This window comes from Emydura macquarii, unplaced genomic scaffold, assembly GCF_026122565.2.
Source record: "Emydura macquarii macquarii isolate MOO-44397 ecotype Brisbane River unplaced genomic scaffold, CSIRO-AGI_Emac_v2 contig_3603, whole genome shotgun sequence".
In the NCBI taxonomy this organism is placed as follows: Eukaryota; Metazoa; Chordata; order Testudines; family Chelidae; genus Emydura; species Emydura macquarii.
The window spans coordinates 10,510,080-10,530,454 of NW_027133740.1; the positions used below are offsets into that span (position 1 = coordinate 10,510,080).

Sequence of the window (20,375 nt, forward strand, 5' to 3'; positions counted from 1 at the left end):
TATTGATATCTCTGACCCACCTTATCACATTTAATTGATAAGCTCTTCTTTTTGGTCTGCTCCTCTTTGTTTGTTCCCGATTTGAAAGATGAATGGTTTCAAATATATAAGGAGCATGGTTGATTGGTGGCATTGAGTTTAGCGGTAACCTGGAGACAGTTGCGTCTCTGGCTTTAGTTGTGTCACCAGCACGATATATTATGAGCTCAATCTTCAGTTCTGCGGAACTCATCCTTCCTACAGCTGAATCCTCGCTGTAGAGGAGGAACAGATTGCTTTAAGTCACTTTTATGCCTCCCTGCTCCTGGCCCTGTTTGGGGTCCAAACTAGCTCCGGTGCAATTTACAGCCACAGGGATGCTCTGATTTATTCTGGCTGGAACAGTCTCCTAGGGACTGTGATCCAGCCCTGCCCTCAATATAACCTCTTGCCACCCTGAAATGCTCTCTTCCCACTCTAGCTCTACTCTGATTCATAACTTGCATGTTTTCTTTTGTATGCAAGAGGGACTGTCCCACAGGAGGGGCTGGCATAAAGCTACTATGGCAGCTTTACATTGCTGAGGATTTTTCCATTCCAGGAGAAACTTTAGTTGTGCAAAGCAGCCATAAATTTGAGTTAGCTGACCCCCCTTCAGAAGGGAACCCTCAGGCCGTGTGTAGTTGCTGTACCCTTATGTAACCTTTTACACTACCCTCAGTGTGGTGACCTTGGCAAAGTGAAAGAGGGTGCCCCTAAGTCTGGCTATCCCCAACTGCTAGAACAGCCTTTTAAGTGTAAGTGTAAGTTTCAGCCATGCATCAAGATGCATCATTCCTTCTTTAATTTTAAAGTTGAGACCAGCATGGTGTTTGAATGGGTGTAGGATCAGGGTATTGCGAATGTGAATTAAAGCCACTTTTGTATTCCTTACTCCCATGGTGGGTTGAGTTCAGTATCTGCAGGGATATTAGCAATTGTTCTACAGGGGGGATGGGAAAGAACTGAGAAGGTAGCCCTATAAAGGAAGAGAGGGGGGAAATACCTAACAAATCACTGTCTGCATTCTACACCCATTTTCAAGTTAATACCATGCATGTACTGAGGATGAAGAATTCACATTCATATATGGCTGATTCTCTCACCACAAAAAGAAACTCAGTCTAACGTGTAATGAGGCTTGCTTTGTTTTGTATTTCTCTCTTTTCTCTCTCCATAGTTTCCTTTATTGTATTTCTCATATCTTTCTATTTGTCACACATCACACTTCTGAAGTTTCTTGTTTGGCACTACGCTCCTCATCTAACATGAGGTTTACACAAAGGGCAGACTGAAAGGATCCAGAAACAGCTTGTAAGAGCACAGTTAATTGGAGTCAGAAGTGGGAAAATGTAGCACGTTTTTAATGCAAGTCCCATACATATCAAGGACAAAAGGACTAGGTTTATGTACTTGTCTCACAATAGTGTTTGCCTAATGCTAATAGTTTAGTGAAGAGGAAAAAGCTGTAGGTTTTCGAGAAATTGGGATCTCTTTCTTCTGAGCACAATTTGAAGTGACACTATTTTTGCTTATTTACATTGCTTGTTGGAAGAAAAGAGTGTTCATCCAAAGCAGGTATTTAAATAGAAAACCAAAACAAACCTCTTTCAGTATCTTATGTTTCTGTGCTCACCTGTGCCTTTAAATAAAATCTAGTCCTTTCCCACACACTTTATTTTGCTATTGCTGGTGTTACATCAGTGGGAAACAGTGTCGTGTGTGTATGTATGGGCGGGTACTGCATGAAAGCTGTTTATAAATGGAAAATGTATCTGAGAGATTAGGAGCACAGTAAAGTAGCTTTGTATTTCAGTATGCATAACAGGAAGTTGAAAACAAAAGATCAGTTGTCATGAATAAAAATAGATATGTACACAAGATTTACAGCATCTAAGTTCTGATCTATACTAGAAAAATGACGTGTATTCCCAAACTACATCCAGATCACTTGAGTCAGTGACCAACAATTTTAGGTCTTTTTTTTCTTCTGGCCATTTGACAGGTTGGCTTCTTTCCTAGAGCTTTTTACAAAACATCCAGTCATACCATTTCCTTGGACAAACCTCTCTATAGCCTTTGTGTTCTCTTTCTAATTTTGTCCAGTCCATGATAGACCTTCTCTGAAGTAGCTGGATATCTTCCAACAGAAAGCAAGATCTACTAAAAATATCTCCCTGGGAGATGTCGTCTGTTATCTCCCTATCTTAGGCTATGTCTACACTGACGGGGGCAAAGTCTGTGCCGTCAGATTGACTCATCTGGATCGACTGAGCGGACAGTGAAGACCTGCTCAGTCAATTCAGAAGTCGACGCACTAAAACCACCTCCTCAAGTGGTGTAGCACTGCATCAGCAGGAACGCAGTTCCTGTCAGTGCAGTGCAGTGAAGATGGCGCGCAGAAGAGAAACACAGAAGTCGACAGGAGTTACGCAAGTTCTTTGCGTACTTTGCGTAACTCCGGTCGACTGCTGCCGAATCGCCAAGGTAAATGTAGACAAGCCCTGTGTCAGCCTCTCACAGCCAGGTTGATGACTCATCAGACCTCTCCAGCTCTCCATAGGAAGGTGGGAATGGTGCTACTCTTTCTTCTCTCTGTAGTGACCACACCTGAGAGATCCTGTCTCCTTGACAGTCTGGCTAAAAAGGTTTTCTCCTCCTGTCAGGTGACCTCTGAAAGGTCATCAGGAAGAGTAACAGAAAAAGTGGCACTTTCTGTACCAGAGGGAAAGGACAGCAGCCAGAGCATTGCCTTTGCTTCTAGCCATGGAGGGAACCAGCTGCACCACTAAATACCTCCCTATCATCCACTCACTTCTGAAACTCCTAGGACTCTCCTTCCCTTCCACCAACTCAACAACCTCCTTATCTAGGTCTTGTGTTCTGATAGACACATCTGATCTGTAAAATGGGCACAATGGCACTTCTTTATCTCACAGGTCTGTTGTGAGAATAAATACATTAAAGATTATAAGGCATTCAGCTACTACAGTAATAGAGGTCATATGAGTACCTAAGATAGATGAATGGTATTCATCCTCCAACCCACAGAGGTCAATAGATACCTTTTCCTGCCACAAAGAGTTTTTTGTTAGTGGTAAAGGAGAAGCAGTCCCCCATTTTGCTACGCTAAGCTACAGACTTCAACCATGGAGTGATGTGGTTACTCAAGAACCTCAGCATTCTAGTACTCATGGTTGCAGAGAACATGAGAAAACATTAAAGCTTAAAAAAAGGGCAAATCAGAGCTCAAACATATTGTTTTTCATAGATATTGGGATTTTAAAATAATTGTGTTTTCAAAATATTTTTTAAGTGCAAGCTTTAGTCTAGCCTTGCCAGAACAGCTAAGCAGAAGATAGTAGCAAGATTTTTTTGTGCTATCTCTAGCTACTGTCTCTTTCTCACAGCCAGCACAGCTTTTCTTAGCAGGGTGTGCTGTGTCACTAGTAATACTTACAAGAATGCCCAACTCTTGTCTAGCTATCTTGGAGCAGCTGGGGGAGCAGAGGGCAATGGCTGACACAAGGCCTTGGCTGGTGAGTGGGTATGTCTACATTGCAACATTTCCCTCCTCAACCCTGTGGGAGTGAATCTCAAAGCCTGGGCTCCAGCCCTAATGGGAATGTCTACACTGCTATTTTTATCCCCATAGTGTGAGCCCAAGTCAATTGACCCAGGCCCTGAAACTCGTTGCTGTGGGTTTTTTTCTGCACTGTACACATACCTGGTATGTGTGGTGATCTCCTCCATGTCCAATCTACGCAGGGTATAGGTCTGTTAGAGCTTTCTGCTAATGAACTTGGCTCTTTGTCTCAAGCTGTAGAGACTTCTGCTTGTTATCTCAGGAGATCCCTGGTTCAATCCCTGATGTTGGCCAAGAAGGCAACTGTCATATTTGCTAACTGAGGATTAAAGGGGTCAGGAGCTGTCAGAAGAAATGAGCTGGGGAATCAAAGGAGACAGGCTGAGGAGGGGGCAGTGACAGAATGGGAAACTCTAGGTGGCAGGAGCCTGTGATCTCCTTGGAGAGGTTTGCAGATCTCTTTATTTTTCAGTTTGTCAGTTCTTCCACACTTGGATAAGTTGCATACACAGAAACAAGGAAATCCTTCTCACTGAAACGTGAGAGTGTGTAGCTGTTACGAGTGTATGTACTTTAGTGTGCCAATATTTTATTAATCGCTGATTGTATATGAATATTGTCTCTAGTACAAGTGAAGATGGAGACTGAACTCATTTGGACTGACAAAAGTGGAGCCTGATGTTATAAAAGTTTGAGAACCATTGATATATTCTACTTGTTGGACTCTTGATTGCTTTTATTCACTCATATTTTATTACTCAGTTACAGTGATGATTGCACCAAATAGATAATACTGATCATCCCTTCTTTTGCTTGCACCAACCAATTAATCGAAATAGGATGCCCATGAGTATGTCCTACCAAAGAGGATTCTGCCCTAATAATTGGTATCTGAAGAAGCAAAATTGTTTTGTGTTCTTCAGATTCTATTTTTTTTCAATTGCTTGCTTAATTCTTCAAAAGAAACCCAATGTCTTGGTTTGAGTCCAGCAGTTTCACAATCACCTGCACTGAGCAGAGATGCAATTTTCTAGCCACATTTCAAAAAAGAGTTTATCCAAGTCTGTTATTAAAGAAGCTTATTTTCTCACCTACCTGGCAGCAATTAGCTGTACACAGATTCTAATGACTTAATCCATATAATTTTTATATTGTACAACCTTAATTGCTTTAGCAGAAGATGGTCATGTTGCTATTTCTAGTATAGTTTAATTTAGATTCCATCAAATGTTTTCTTGTCCCAACACATTCAGACACTACATGCTGCATTTTCAACAGAGATTTCTATTATAAGACAGCTACCAAGGCCATCTTCGGACAATGCTCTGCATTGTAAACAATATCAGTCAATCATAAGAGTGCGCACTCTGCTGCTCATTTACAAGACAGAACTATCCTCAGCATTTTGATCAGCTGATAAGAACAGTAATTACCTAACAATAACCTCAAGTAATTAAAGTAATTAAAATATGAAATACCTTTTGCTTCCAGGTATAGCTATGATGGACTGTTTTAATTATACTACTGATATTGTTTTGGTATTATGGTATATATATCAGGTTAAGATATGTGAATTTGTTATTTTAAATGCAGAGCCCTGTATATTCATTCTTGAATTAACATCCTTAACAAAAAAAAAAAAGAAGACTTAATGTTAAACAGGGAAAATAGTGAGCTTTTTATGTAAATGATATGCATAAGCCTTTCTCTTTAACAATTTATTTTCTCAGTTCCAAGATGAACTTTATTATATGTTAATTACTTACTGAGTAATATCCTATCCTATTTTAGATAATGTCTGATCCAATGATAATATATCTAGGTTGTTTCATTTCCAATTCAATGAGCAAGCAAAGAACAGCAGTTTTCTATGGGCCTTAATGACCTTAAAGACCTTGGTAACTTTGATATTACCATAAAGAAAGAAAATATCAAGGCCACTTGAATTTTTGACTGAGTGGATGTTATATTTGGCAGCATGCCAGTGCATCACTGTCAATCAGGGCACTCACAGAATTGCTGACAGGACAGTAAGGAATTTCTGATTCTTATACTGTCAGCCAAATCAAAGTACGATTTGGAAATTGTCTGTAGACAATAATTTAACACTGAGGGGAATATTATCATTGCTTCTGAGTATTAAGGATAAAATTAAATCTTGTGAAATATTTTTTTCTGTTTTTAAAAGGTTCAACTGAATGGCAGAAATGACTAAGATAAATGATACCGTTTGTTCAAACACTTCTTATACTAGAAAAAATGGTCAAAACATATATTTAAAAATCTGAAATGTTCCCAAATTATCTTCTATGCCACCATTAAGATGGTATAATGCCATTATTGAAGAAGTGCCATAGTACACACGGGAACAATCAGAAATAATGATGAAAACTATGATTTTCTTATCAGGAGGTGCAATATAGCTTACATATATGAACCTAGTGAATGATGTTTTCTGGGCATCATTTTGGAATGGCTTTGAGTTAGACTGTATCATATAGTACCCACACAATCCAGGGGCAAAATTCTGACATATTCCTAGGGAAAAGAATGGGATGGGGACTGGATATATTCCTGGAGCATTTTGCCAGCACAGACCCAGGGGGAGCATGCTTACTGCTGTTTCAGAAATTTGAGGGCATTTGCTCCCCGAGACCTTCTGCTTGATCCCACCAGGTGCACAGATGGATCATGACCCCTCTTCCCCCAAATCATGATACTGTCTTAAAAGTTGGTTCTTTTTATTTGTCTTCTGGTTTTTAAACTTTTGCAGTTCACTCAGGTCACATTTTTAAAGCTTTACTTTACAACCACGAGGTCTACAAATTTACTTATTTTTTTAACAAAAGCAGAGATTCTCACATAAACACTTGTTTGTCAGAATTGGATCTTTAAATAAAATATCAAATATTATGAAAGTCTCAGTAAAATCATGAGAGTTGGCAACACTGGCGTGTACTTATTGAATGGAGCAACAATTTTGTAGTCCGTTTTCCCAAAAGATGCGAGAAAGCTGATGATATTCTCTGGATATCTGAATCTTGCATTTTTAGTCACAAAGAAATAATTCCTGTTATGTTAATGGAAGAAGGTGCTGGTACGTTGTTATTTAGGGATTAGAAAAATAATAGTATTATGGACATATGTATATCACCTTTTTAGTCTGAGAAACGAAAGCATTTTGTGAATGATATATCTACTACACCTATGAAATCCAGCCACTTTTGGTATGGAAAGCTGTAAGATCAATTGATACATAGAGCAGTGCACAAAATTTGGGTGGCAACAGAGATGAAGGGGAAAATTTAATCCAGGATACCTAGGCAAACCTTTACCCTGATGAAAGTGCAATGGGCTCATCAGGGTCCCCACGGGAGGGAGGAGGGGGAGGGCAGCGGCGGCAGTGGCGGCGGAAAAAGGGTACACTTTACTGTGGCCCAGAGGCCCTGGGGGCCCGGCTCAGGCTGCAACCCCCATTACCATGAGGAAAAAATTGAGGCTAAGTTGTAGATCATGCCTGAGGATATTTATAGAAACTTATTTCCCTGTCTCTAGGTATCTATTTTCCAGATCTTGTGAGATTTGCTTATTAAATGAGATTTACAAAAAACAACTGCAACTAATTTTCAATGAAGTGTGCATAACCCTACGGATTTTTTGCACACTGCCAGTGTCTGTGGCAGAAGCTGAAAGAAGTTTCAGCAAGTTAGCACTCATCAAAAACTGCAGAAGTTCTACAATGGGACAAGAACGGTTAAGCCACCTAGCTATCTTGTCTATTGAGTGTGAACTTGCAAGAGAAATTGAGTTTGGGGTGCTAATTCATGATTTTGCAATGAAAAGGGCCAGAAAATAAAGCTTTAAAGTTAATTTGCTTAATTATAAAATGTTTGCAGTCACATCGTTGGTCCATTAGAATTAAAAAGATCAAGACATTGACAGGATATAATACCTTTATAATGACCAAAAAGTTACAAAATAGTCAGCAAACTTGTAGGAATCTCAGGCTGAGTGTTATGTTAAACAAAAATAGCAAAGGGTGTGTGTGTGCGTTTTTCAGAAATGTAGAATATGTAGCAGTAATTGCAGAATTCAAACTTTTTTCATGGCTCGAGATTGTATGTGTGGGATGAAGGATTATGGTATGTGTGTGGGAGGGGGCCCGTGTTACAAGTTGTACTGGGCCTGAAAAAATTATGCTTGGGCCGGGGGGCTCATCAGGATCTGTGAAGAACAGCCGAGATTTCTTTTTATACTCTCATCTAAATGTCCTGCATAAACTGTAAATTGTATGGATCTCTCTCTTTCTCTCTTTCTCTCTCTCTCTCTCAGAAGGATAAAGGGCTGAGCTGGCCCTTCTAGAAAGTTTAGGTATTTCAAATCTGCATCTTAGACCACCAATTCATCACCAAAAAAGGCTCTAACTCTTGAAAAAAAATTGAAGACAAGTATGCCTGCCTTCTACTTCACTCTTCTTCTCTGCAACATGAGCTCTGATGCCATCCAGCTGCCAAACTCTTCCCTTTTTCATCCCAAGTCAGACTAACTTCCTCCCAGGACCTTAGGGTGAGCAGATAGCAAGTGTAAAAAATCAGGACGGGTGGGGAGTAATAAATGCCTATATAAGAAAAAGCCCTGAATATTGAATACTAGCTCTATGAAATCGGGACATCTGGTCACCCTACAGGGAAACAGACCCTCTTGATAATGATTCCCTGTATAGAATTACTTTTTTGAGACCTGTCAGTTTGCCAGTTTTTAATCCATTTAATGTGCGCCATGTTAATTTTATATTATTCTATTTTTCAATCAAAATGTCATGCAGTACCAAGTTAAACGTCTTACAGAACTCTAAGTATATTTCATTAACGCTCTTACCTTTATCAACCAAACTTGTAATCTTATTTTAAAAATGTTACGTTAGTTTGACAGGATCTATTTTGCAAAAACCCATGTTGGTTTGCATTAATTACATTACTCTCTTTTAGTTCTTCATTAATCAAGTTCCGATTCAGCCACTCTATTATCTTGTCTGGGATTGATGTCAGGCTGACAGGCCTATGATTACCCAGATCATCCTGCCTATCCTTCTTAAATATTAGCACAGCATTAACTTTCTTTCAGTCTTCTGGAACTTTCCCGCTGCTCCAAGGCTTATTGAAAATCAGCATTAATGGACCAATGAACTCCTCAGCCTTCTCTTTTAAAACTCTTGAATGCAAGTGATCTAGACCTGCTGATTTAAAAATGCCTAATTTTAGTAGTTTCTGTTTAACATCCTCCAGAGATACTAGTGGAATGGAAAGAATGTTATCACCATATGATGAGATTATATCATCTGTCTTTTCCCCATATATAGAACAGATATATTTATTGGATATTTCTGCCTTTTCTGCATTATTATTGATAATTCTACCATGTCCATCTAATAAAGGACAAATACCATTATCAAGGTTATTTTTGTTCTTAATATATTTGATATACTCCCTTTTGTCCTTAATTCTGCTGGCTATATATATTTGTCCCTGTGTTCCTAGGCTTTTTTCTTTTTTTTAATCATTTTTCTACAGTACTAACTTCTAGTTTATATTCATTACTATCAGCTTCCACTTTCTCCATTTGTTATCTATTATTGTGTTTTATTTTATTTATTTAATTTTTACAGTTGCCTTCACGAGTACTCTAAACCACTTTGAAAAAAAAATAGAGCATAGCCTTCTTCTCAATCATGGGATTATGGCCTTTTTTTAGGCATCTAGTAAGGTGTTCTTAAGTGAATCCCAATTATCATTCACATTTTTCTGATTAAATTTTCACCCCAGCTGATTTGATATATATTTTGTTCAACTTTCTGAAAATGGCCACCTTAAAGCACCAAGTAGATAATATTAGTAGTCACTCTGAACTTAATTCTGCTTACACATTATAAATACGATCAAGTCAAGATCACTTGTATCTAAGCTACTGTTGACATAACCTCAATATGAACATTAGCTTTTTATATTATTTGCCCTCCCTAACCTGTTTTGAGGATGTTGGATAATATGGTAATGTCTTGGCTGCCCTTTGTTACCTCCATGTTCTTTTACTGCTGTCCTCTATTAACTAGACTTTCAGGCAGACTTAAAAACCAGAGTCTTTAAAAGGAAAGTGTAGTAGCCAGTCATAGAATTTCAGGTTAAATTAGATTTTTGTTACATCATGTAATTAATGTTCAGGTGTGTATCAGGGCCAATCTTGCAAGATGCTGAGGACTCTGAACCTGATCCAGCAAAGTACTTAAGCACACACTTAACTTTACACGTTTGTAAGCCATAAACACTTTTACTTGACACATACTTTCTTTATGTTTACAGCACCATGTGCAATTTCCAAAGCACTGTACAAATAGAATAATACAAGCAGAGTATGAAAGTGTTTGATAATACATGACAAAGAAATAGAAGATACTAGAAAACTTACTGTTTATCTTGGAAGAAATAATTACAATGCATTAGTCTAGTTTAATTACTATGGTAATTTAAGTGACTTGTGTGTTTTTACTGTAATTATAGTGTCACTAAAGCTGTAAATCCTGTAGAAGAAAAAAATATATAGTTCCTTATTGAAGCAGCTGTTCAGGCTATTATTGTGCAGTTAGCATTAGAAAGCAATGCGCTTTCATCAATGTAGCATTTAAATTAGTACTTTATTATTTTTGTATAATGATTCACAGTATGTGTGTGTTCACAATGTTATGTAGGATCATAGGAATTGTCCAAGCAGGTCAGACCAGTGGCCCATCTACTTTATCAAAACAGAGGCCAAAATCTGAGATTTCAGAGGAATCCTCAAAATGGACAGTTATGCAATAACCAGCCCTAGGAGAAATTTCTTCCTAACCTTGTCAGCTAGTAATTGGTTTGCCCGAATGCATCTGCATTGAACACTGCAGCTGCTTGCACTCTGTGTTATCTTGTGGCAATGGCCATAGGTTATAAAGCATTGTGTTTAAAAGGGAAAAAAAATCCTTTGTTTTGCATGCTAAGGACTACACATCCATTACAATGGGTATACTACTGTATGGAGGCAGAACCAGACCTGTCAGTCACTGGCAGCAGGGAATTCCCCACCCCCTGAAGTATCCACCAGGTTTCTTTGCTTCCCCAGCAGCTGGTTGGCTCTGCCAGGCTTCCCTGCTGCAAAGCTTTTCTGGGGGAAATGCCAAACACTATTTAAAATTTCCGACTAGCAAATCGACTCAGTAATGTGTCCATCAAACTTTACATAGTTTTGTGTTTGCCTTTTGGCAGCTCTGCTTCCCCTTCTAGGCATTTGCATAGGCTGGTGTCCATGCGAGGCTCTGTAGGAGAGTGCAGTTTCCCCCTCAGCTCAGTCGGAGTGACATTACCTCCGACGTGGTGGGAGAGGAGGGAGGCAGGATGGGACAGGCTGCCTCTGCTGGGCATCGTCTTAACAGCCCAGGCTGGGCAGGATCACCTCAGCCCATCTCTCCCAACTGGAAAGGAGGCAGGCAAGACTGGAAAACTGACTCCCAGGGCTAGCAGCTCTCCTCGCCTATCTGCATGCAGTGAGTGATGCCAGAAGGGCAGCATACCAGATGGAAGATTGTGCCTAAATCTCTATAGCCTGCATCATTGATTGCGAGCTCAGCCACCTGTGGATGGAGACCGCTGAGCACAGCTGAGAGGCTGCCAACACTGGAGAGAGCCGTTAGTGGCCTTCAGACCCAACGCCCTCCCCCTGCTGTCACCTCTATAACAGGACCCAACAGAGGTTTCCTACTCATATCTGAGGCTAAGATCTCCAGGGGGAATACAGACCAGTCTGGTTCCCATGCAGTAGAGAGGGGTTGAGCTTCTGGGGAGCCCATCCTTGAGACCCAGGCCACTACCTTCCTGAGAGACTCTGAAGGAGCGCCCGTGAGTGAAGAGAGACAAATAAGACCAGCCTCTCTGAGGATAAGGAGGTTGCTGGCCACCAGAAATATTTTTGAAGCACTCTCTGAGCCCAATTTCGCTCCCCTTTCTGAAGCAGAATTATGGTGACAAACTGCCAAAGGGAAACAAATGAATAAATAAAATCAGTGCAGTTTCTTCTGCTCACTTTCATGGAGTGCAGCAAGATGGTTAATGCTCAGCACCTGGTTCTCATGTTTGCTTTCACAGAATGCAGTGTGGTAGATTAGTGGAGAAAACACCAGGCCACATGTGCTAATTCCTCTAGATATACACAAACACACAAAGGGAATTCTTCCTCTTTATGGGAGGAAGGCTGGCACTCCATATCAGAGTCAGAGGATCAAATAAACATATACATATACAAATCAAAAGGATAAAATCTTTCTGTTAGAGTGTAAAAAGTAGTATTAAACTATGTCTAGCACATCTGCAGCTAATATGGACAATCTATAGCTATATCTCCCTGTTCAGGCACCCTGGAAAGAATGTAAGAGAAATAGAGAAACAGGGATTTCCTGTCACTCCTAAAAGACTGGGACTGTATTGAGATTGCAAATAGAATGCCCTATTGTCTCTGTATGGATCTGAAATATGAGGTGGTGAATGAGCACTTACAAAGGTAGGCAAGGTTACTATTATATGTCTTCCCACTGCTCCTTAAGAGAACACCATTGGGCTTTATGAGACAGATATCCTAGAGGACATCTGCTCTTCCAAATCAATACTCCATCTGGGACCAGACAGGTTTAAAATGAATACTAGGAGGAAGTGATTCTTATTCTTATGGGTCCTAAGAAGAGAACAACCAATAGAATTTATTCCACTGGCCAGTGCAAAGTCCATAGTTTAAATTCCATATTAAATGAAACACAGGTATGAGTTTCTCCAGACGGGCTGTATATTTTTGTATGTGCATGTGTGGGTGCTCAAGCAAAAGGTTATGGCTCTGTAGTATATATTTTTCACCATCTTCAAGAATCCCAGATTAAATGTTGCATTAGGGCATCAACCGTTAGTACAATCCCACAGTTCCCTCGTTCTGGTGCTTACTGAACTATACAGATTGAAGCTCTGCAGAAGGTGTCATTATGCTTTCTAATCATTAGAGTAGACCTTCTGATGGCTATTATTTCCAGTCAGATGGGTTTTCGTATTTGAAATTGGGTGCTTTCTCTTAAGAGACCCATTTATGCACTTTGAATTCAAACTGTTAGTGCTCATAATAATCATAGCATGAATTTCTTAAGTAAATTCAAGAATTCTTCTTTTTTTTTTGGTTAAGTACCAAAATCCAGTCCTTAGAAGCTCTGAGAATCTCAGGGCAGCGTAGACCTGGTAGACTGCCACTTGGCTAGCATAGGTTTGCCAAATTTTGAATATTGGTCATGCAAGCTAAGACAATGCAATTTGTTTTGTGAGAAGAGTCCTCCACACATTAATGACCAAGAAAAGATGGAGGATATTCACTGCCTAGCTACCTACCTACCTCATTTTGGATATTCACTTTTAAAGGATGATCCTTCACACTGAAGGCTCATTGCTATGAGAATGCCATTGTAGCGGATCTGTGGACTTCAGCACAAAGAATAGGAAACTTCATCTGTGCTTACCTGAAAATATCCTTTTTTCATGTAATGTTGTCCATAGATCTGGCCCATCTAGAATGCAAATAGAAACTGATATCCAAGGATTTGTGATTGTTGTGAGGGGGAATTTCCAATGCTCTGAAGCAGGAGAATTGTGTTTTTTCCTCAAAGTATAGTTAACACACTGAAAAACTTTAAAAAATATATTTGAATTATCTTGGCTGATATTTGCCAATGAAGCCATATTTACTGAAGGGAATGTCAAGAGGTTGACCTGCTGTATGAGACTGACAGGTCTGGTTCCGCCCCCAACCTGAAAGTAGGTTCAAGTTCCCAGTGTAACAGATCTTTCAAATGTATTACTCGAAGGAAATATTCAGGCAAGCACAGATATATGTTCTTATATATCTTCTTACCTATTTCTTTCAAATTATTCGTCTTTTAATTTCTTTAATGAGTGACACTGTCAGAAGTTTATTGAAAATCTAAATATTTTATATTTACTAATTCTTTTACTCATTTTTTAAACCCCTAAAGAATTTTAGTAGAGTAGATTGCAGGGGCAGGAGACTTTCTTTTACAGACATGTTGCTCCTTTCCAGAAAGAGTTGTCAAATTTCAGGGCCCTGAATATGTTCCGGTTGGAAGTGGAAGTCTGGTGTTCTCTTTGATGTAATCTTGTTTATTTACAATAAATGTATGAAGTTCTGTTTCTCCAAATGCAGGAGGAACCAAGAACAAAAGGAGCAGTTCCTTAGCTTATATCTCCAAGATTCCTTAGCCAACAGATCCAAAAGCTCACTCTCGCTTTTCCTGGGTCACATTGTGCTCACAGGCTACTGCTTGGCTTTCTTGCATTCCCCCCGGTTGTCTGTTCTGAGTTTCCTCTCACCCACCTACACACCCAGTAGAACATCTGCCCCCTGCCCATGGTGCAAGTTTCTAGGTAGACGCTTAATAGGCCTTGTTTTAGGTGTGACACCTTAACCATCTCTTACAACTGTTTTAAATAAAGGGTGTATTCACACATCAGTTTGAGCAAGGCTTTAATAGTCCATCCATAATAGGTTTCACCCAGCTCCTGTCCTTATGCCATGTTCATTGTGTACGTTTTCAAAGTTGTCTTTAATTATTGTTTCCAGTTTGCCTGATGCTAGGTCACTGGTATATATTTTTGTAGGATAACCTTATGCATCCCATTTTAAAGATATTCACAAGACAATTCTCCTGAATTTTGGCTGATTTTAATGTGAAATTCCATATGCTAGCATCCTCATTTTTGGCACTTGGGTTTCTGATGGTACCGCAGTTTTATTTGCAATGGATTTGCAGTTTTAAAATGTGTACAAGTACATCATTCTGAACCATAGTGTATTCCAATGCAAAAGTGACTCCTTACAACTTCCAAAAAATTATTTTAATCAGGTTCTTATATATAATTTATAACCAGTAACTGCCTGGTTGTAACGTAGATATCAAAATATAAGAAAATACTTTTCTTTTCAAAGGCAACATTATGGGTAAGATTTTTTTTTTTTAGAACAATTTCTTCCACATCTCATTTACTATTCTTTGTATTTTCAATGTAAGTGCTTTACAGAACATCACAAACGAACGTGGGATTGTCATCACCCGTTCAACGTATCCCTCTAGTGGAAAATGGTCAGGACACTGGCTTGGCGATAACACCGCAGCTTGGGATCAACTTTATAAATCTGTAATTGGTATGTGGAAGCAACAGGATTTACAGTCAGTTGATCCTATGGAGTAACTTACTTCTGGACCCTTTTGTGTCTTTTACTTGCTTTTACTAGGCTTAGATCAGAAGAAATGTAATTTGTAGGCAATTCAAGCTGCTCAGTTTAGCGATCAGCTTTCATGTTTTAATTGCTTATTTTTAACCCTCTCCTAATGGCTGCTAAGCAATTCTTTAGAATTGCTCTGCTAACAAAATAGACATTGGGCTTGATCCTGTGGGTTGTTGAATGTGCTCAACTCCCACTGAAGTCAACTTCCCTTTTCCTCTACAAAATGCCCACCCATTACTTTTAGCCTTTCCCTGTTAACCCCCTGGTCCCAATGGTTCTCTCTCCCTGCCTCCCCTTCCCCCTCTCTCTCCCTCCTGCCCCATGCCCAACTGCCTTTCCCTGCTCCTGCAGAGCCAGCTGCCAGGAAGATCCTGCAGGGGTGAAGAATAACAATATATTAGAGAAACCATAGAAATATATTTATTTTCATTCGTTTCTGCTAAATGAATATTGCCGAAGATGACTATTAGAATACCAAAGAAAATAGCAATCAATAAAATTGCCTTACTTTTCTTGCAGGTATGTTGGAGTTTAGCCTCTTTGGAATATCCTATGTAAGTTAGTGTTGTCACTACATATTTGAAAGATTACCACCTAGCTGCAATCATCTACAGAATTAAAACTGATTCTTTTAAAACTTTCAGACGGGAGCAGATATTTGTGGCTTCTTCAAAGATGCAGAGTATGTCATGTGCGTCCGTTGGATGCAGCTGGGAGCATTTTACCCATTTGCCAGAAATCATAATGGCAAAGGCACAATGGTGGGTCATAGATTATTTTTATTATTTACTATGCATCAGTAATGTGCTTGGGCCTACCTAAGACATGAAGAGCCCCAGATTTGAAGAGTTCACAATCCAAAGAAAACAGATAAAAAAAAAAAAAAGTAGAGGGGACACTGTGAAAAGAATTTTTTTTAAAAATGTTGTCATTATTATCTCACTTATCAGAGAAGAAGTAATTCTAGCTACTGCTAGTATTTGCATTCTGTTTGCTGGTGCATTTCATTTTCAAAATGTCTATCTGGGAAGTTGAAGCTAGACAAATTCAAACTGGAAATAAGGTGCACATTTTTAACAATGAATGTAATAAACCATTGGAACAACTTACCAAGTGGTATGATGGATTATTTATTACTGGCAATTTTTAAATCAAGATTATATATATTTTTAAAAACAATATACTCTAGTTCAAAGAGGAAGTCCTATGGCCCGAGTTATACAGGATGTCTAACTACATGATCACAGTAGTCCCTTCTGGCCTTGAATCTGTGATCACGGAGAACAAATTCCACGGCATTCTCAGATATGGCCTATTGTCCCACTTTTGGTTCCAGTGAACTCTTGTGACCATTCATGAAGCTATTAAACCTATATTTTGGGTATGGTTTACAACAAGATTTAACTAGAAAAAGCTAAGTCCATTTGAACACAAACCTTTTGAAAATTCATGTTTTGCAGACTGGTTCTGACCCAGTATATTTATGACCTGGCTTTCAACTGAGGTTGGAACATTTTGTGCAACTCTACTGTCTTAATTAATCTAGTGCTCTTTTTCTCCCTCCCAGTAGTGACCCACAAAAAATCAGTGCCTCTGGCAACCAGTACATTGGTGTTTAATGTTCACTGTGACTGACATTGAGCAATGCAAATGGTGCCTTCGTATGCCAGCTGGTGCTACTGTACTCATAGACTGACTGAACCTCAGGGCTGGTATATGGTGTTTACACTGTCACCTTTCATGGGGGATTTGCCAAGGAAGGATAGGTTTAAACTGCTACTGAGCGAGCTGCCAAAATGGAGCTGCGCACAGTGGATATGCCTATCCTGACTCCCTAGTCATGATCTTCCTTATTGCCAATTATTACATCTGTGGGAGTCCTGTGTGCATGACATGACTGCTTACACTATCAAAGGGCCTGCATCCTGAGTTATGACAATGGAAACCAGCATATTCTAGGACTGAAGCAGGCTCATACATTATTTTACTTGCATGCCTTTTAAAAAATAAAAAAAAAATTCTGCACCTACAATGCTCAAGTAAGGTTTACTTTAGTTTGTGTTTTCCTCTCTAAAGTAGACTTAATGCAGTAAGAATGACCTTTTATGTCCTCATCCCCTAGTAACTCACAGTTAGAGGACAAATCAGAAAATGGAATAGTTTAATAAGATTGTAGAAAGAGTGTGCAAAGTTATTCTACTTTGCATATTCTACATCTATCAGCTACTGTATTTCATTAAAGAATAAAAAACAAAATAATTGTCTAACTGTAAGACTGTACCAGCTGAGGAATGTATTGTTGAGAGCTGTAAAACAAGATAACTGCAAAACCAAAAAATAGAAACAGCACTTATGTTCAAGTTAGAGCTTCAGGTTTAGCCAAGTACCGCTATTTATATGGCATATATCTAATGGATTAAAGTCTCCTTTTTAAAAACAGTGTGCTTTATCTTGCAGCAGCACACCTTTCAATAGGACTTTTAAAGCCTTTAAAAATGCAGATTCAGGGTTATCATGTTGCTTCCATTCTTACCCAATTTGCCAAGGTATTGTTCAGTACATTTAATAAAGATTGAAAGTATTCCCTGACATCACTCATTAGTGCTCTTTTTACTTTCTGAAAGTCCTGAGTGCGGCCCTGCAGGAAAGAAGGATAATAAATTATGTACAACACAATGTCTCATATACTCAGTAGAGTTTGCATTAAACTCCCCACCCCCCAAAAAATCCCCCTAGGTTTTTCAAGCCTTCTTTCTAAGCTCCCCTACATAGGGCCCACAGTGACACCTACTGTTGTTTAATGTAACTTTGTCCTGAAGAGACAAAAGCACTGCAGTTGAGAGAGAAAGAGTTTACATTACATAGTCCCAGAAAAATCTTTTCAGCTAGGAATAGTTCATTATGTGAACTTTGATTCATATGCTCAATTATTGATGCTTCTACCACACAGATAATAGGAATTTACAGTAAAAATATAATATAAAAAGATAGCAAACATGCATATTAGTCCATATGTAAATATTACCAATTATCTCAAATCATTTTATTTCTTCAATTTAAAAAAAAAATTTACTAGTCTTAAATCAGGGAATAGCTGAAAAAGGTAAGATTTTTGAAAAATCATTTAATATTACTCTTTGGCAGGGAACTTCTCAACCAGATATCAAGTTGGTGGCAAGTTTTTAATAGCTGATTTACAGCTCCCTCCAACAAAAAAAAGTTATCAGCCATTCGCTCAATATAGCCATTCTCTCAGGTTCTTCCACAATAAAAACACTACTAATATCATTGTAGATGTTTTTATTCATAAGTGTGCTTTTGATGCAAAAACTGCATATCAATCAATATAGATATAACAAGAGATTATAATAATTTTAATTTATATGTAATACATTCCATGAGGAATTAGTTTCTCTCACTCCCTTGTGAAAGTCATTGCAGCCACTTCCATCATTTAGGGTCAAACTTTCCGGCTGGTAGCTGAAAAAGGTTTATACCCCCAAAATGTATATACATATGTAAAAAGGAACTTCCATGTGCAAATCAGGTAATCAATCATGTATTTTTCAGGATTTTTCAGGAAATGCTAAAGTACCTTGGAGGATAAGATCCTTAATGTGCTCCTAAAATTAATTAAATAAATAAAATTAAATAAATAAATAAAAACAAAGAAGACGTGAAAGGGGTATGAAAGAGATTCTGCCGTTTGAGTAACAGTTTCTTTCCGTTTCTAGAGGCAAGATCCTGTTGCCTTTGATGAAAAATTTCAAAATATTTCCAGAGATGTGCTCAATACAAGATACACACTGTTACCTTATCTCTACACTTTAATGTACGAAGCCCACGTTCATGGTAGCACTGTCGTGCGTCCTGTCCTCCATGAGTAAGTACGAAGTATTTCATCAGTTTGACAACAATTTGTTTTTTAACTTAAACTCATAGATATCCATAAAATTACCTCAAACTGTATTCTTCAGCTTTTTTTGCTTTTTTTTTTTATGTAGTATGTAGGGATATTTGGGAACAATAACAGAAAGTGTACAAATGGCAGAAGAGCTAAATAACATTTTTGTTTCAGTTTTCACCAAGAAGGTTAGTAGTGATTGAATGTCTAACATAGTGAATGCCAGTGAAAATGAGGTAGGATATGAGGCTAAAATAGGGAAATAACAAGTTACAAATTATTTTAAAAAGTTAGATGTCTTTAAGACACCAAGGCCTGTTGAAATATATCCTAGAATACTCAAGGAGCTGACTGAGGCAATATCTGAGCCATTAGCAATTATCTTCAAAAAGTCATGAAAGACAGGAGAGATTCCAGAGAACTGGGAAAGGCCAAATATAAATATAAAAAGGGAAATAAGGGCAACCCACGGATTTATAGACCCGTCAGTTTAACTTCAATACCGGAAAGATAATGGAGTAAATAATAAAGCAATCAATTTGCAAACACCTAGAAGATAATAAAGTGATAAGGAACAGTTGGAATGGATTTGTCAAGAACAGATCTTGTCAAACCAACGTGATAGTTTTCTTTGACAGGGTAACAAGCCTTGTGGATGGGGGAAGCGGTAGATGTGGTATATATTGATATTTTTAAGGCTTTTGATGTCTTGCATGACCTTCTCATAAACAGATTAGGGAAATACAACCTCGATAGAACTACTATAAGGTGGGTGCACAACTGGTTGGAAACCTGTTCCCAAAGAGTAGTTATTCAAGTTGTCAAGTTATTCATGTTGTCAAGGGTCAAGTTGGAAGGGCATATCGAGTGGGGTCCCACAGGGATTAGTTCTGGGTCTGGTTCTGTTCAATATCTTCATCAATGATTTAGATAATGGCATAGAGAGTATACTTATAAAGTTTTCGGATGATACCAAGCTTGGAGGGATTGCAAGTGTTTTGGAGGATAGGATTAAAATTCAAAATGATTTGGACAAACTGGAGAAATCGTCTAAAGTAATCAGGATGAAATTCAATAAGGACAAATGCAAAATACTCCACTTAGGAAGGAACGATCAGTTGCACACACACAAAATGTGAAATGACTGCCTAGGAAAGCGTATTGCAAAAAGAGATCTGGGAGTCATAGTGGATCACAAGCTAAATATGAGTCAACAGTGTCACAGTGTTGCAAAAAAACCAAAAAACAACCAAACATCATTCTGGGATGTATTGGCAGGAGTGTTGTAAGCAAGACTCAGTTGGAGTACTGTGTCCAGGTCTGGGCACCACATTTCAGGAAAGATGAGGAGAAAGTCCAGAGAAGAGCAACAAAAATAATTAAAGGTCTAGAAAACGTAATCTGTGAGGGAAGATTGAAAAAATTGGGTTTGTTTAACAAACAGTTTTTAAGTACATAAGAGGTTGTTACAAGGAGGAGGGAGAAAAGTTGTTCTCCTTAACCTCTGAAGAT

At 38.6% G+C, this 20,375-nt stretch overlaps 1 protein-coding gene across 1 annotated transcript in view; it reads left to right on the forward strand.

Annotated features, from left to right (window-relative positions):
• Positions 1-20,375, forward strand: part of SI (sucrase-isomaltase) — a 114,023-nt gene that overhangs the window by 77,958 nt on the left and 15,690 nt on the right. The window contains exons 38-41 of the mRNA XM_067536648.1: positions 14,742-14,875; positions 15,479-15,513; positions 15,604-15,720; positions 18,694-18,842. Of these exons, the coding sequence (XP_067392749.1) occupies positions 14,742-14,875; positions 15,479-15,513; positions 15,604-15,720; positions 18,694-18,842 (435 nt within the window). The remainder of the gene's footprint in view (positions 1-14,741; positions 14,876-15,478; positions 15,514-15,603; positions 15,721-18,693; positions 18,843-20,375) is intronic.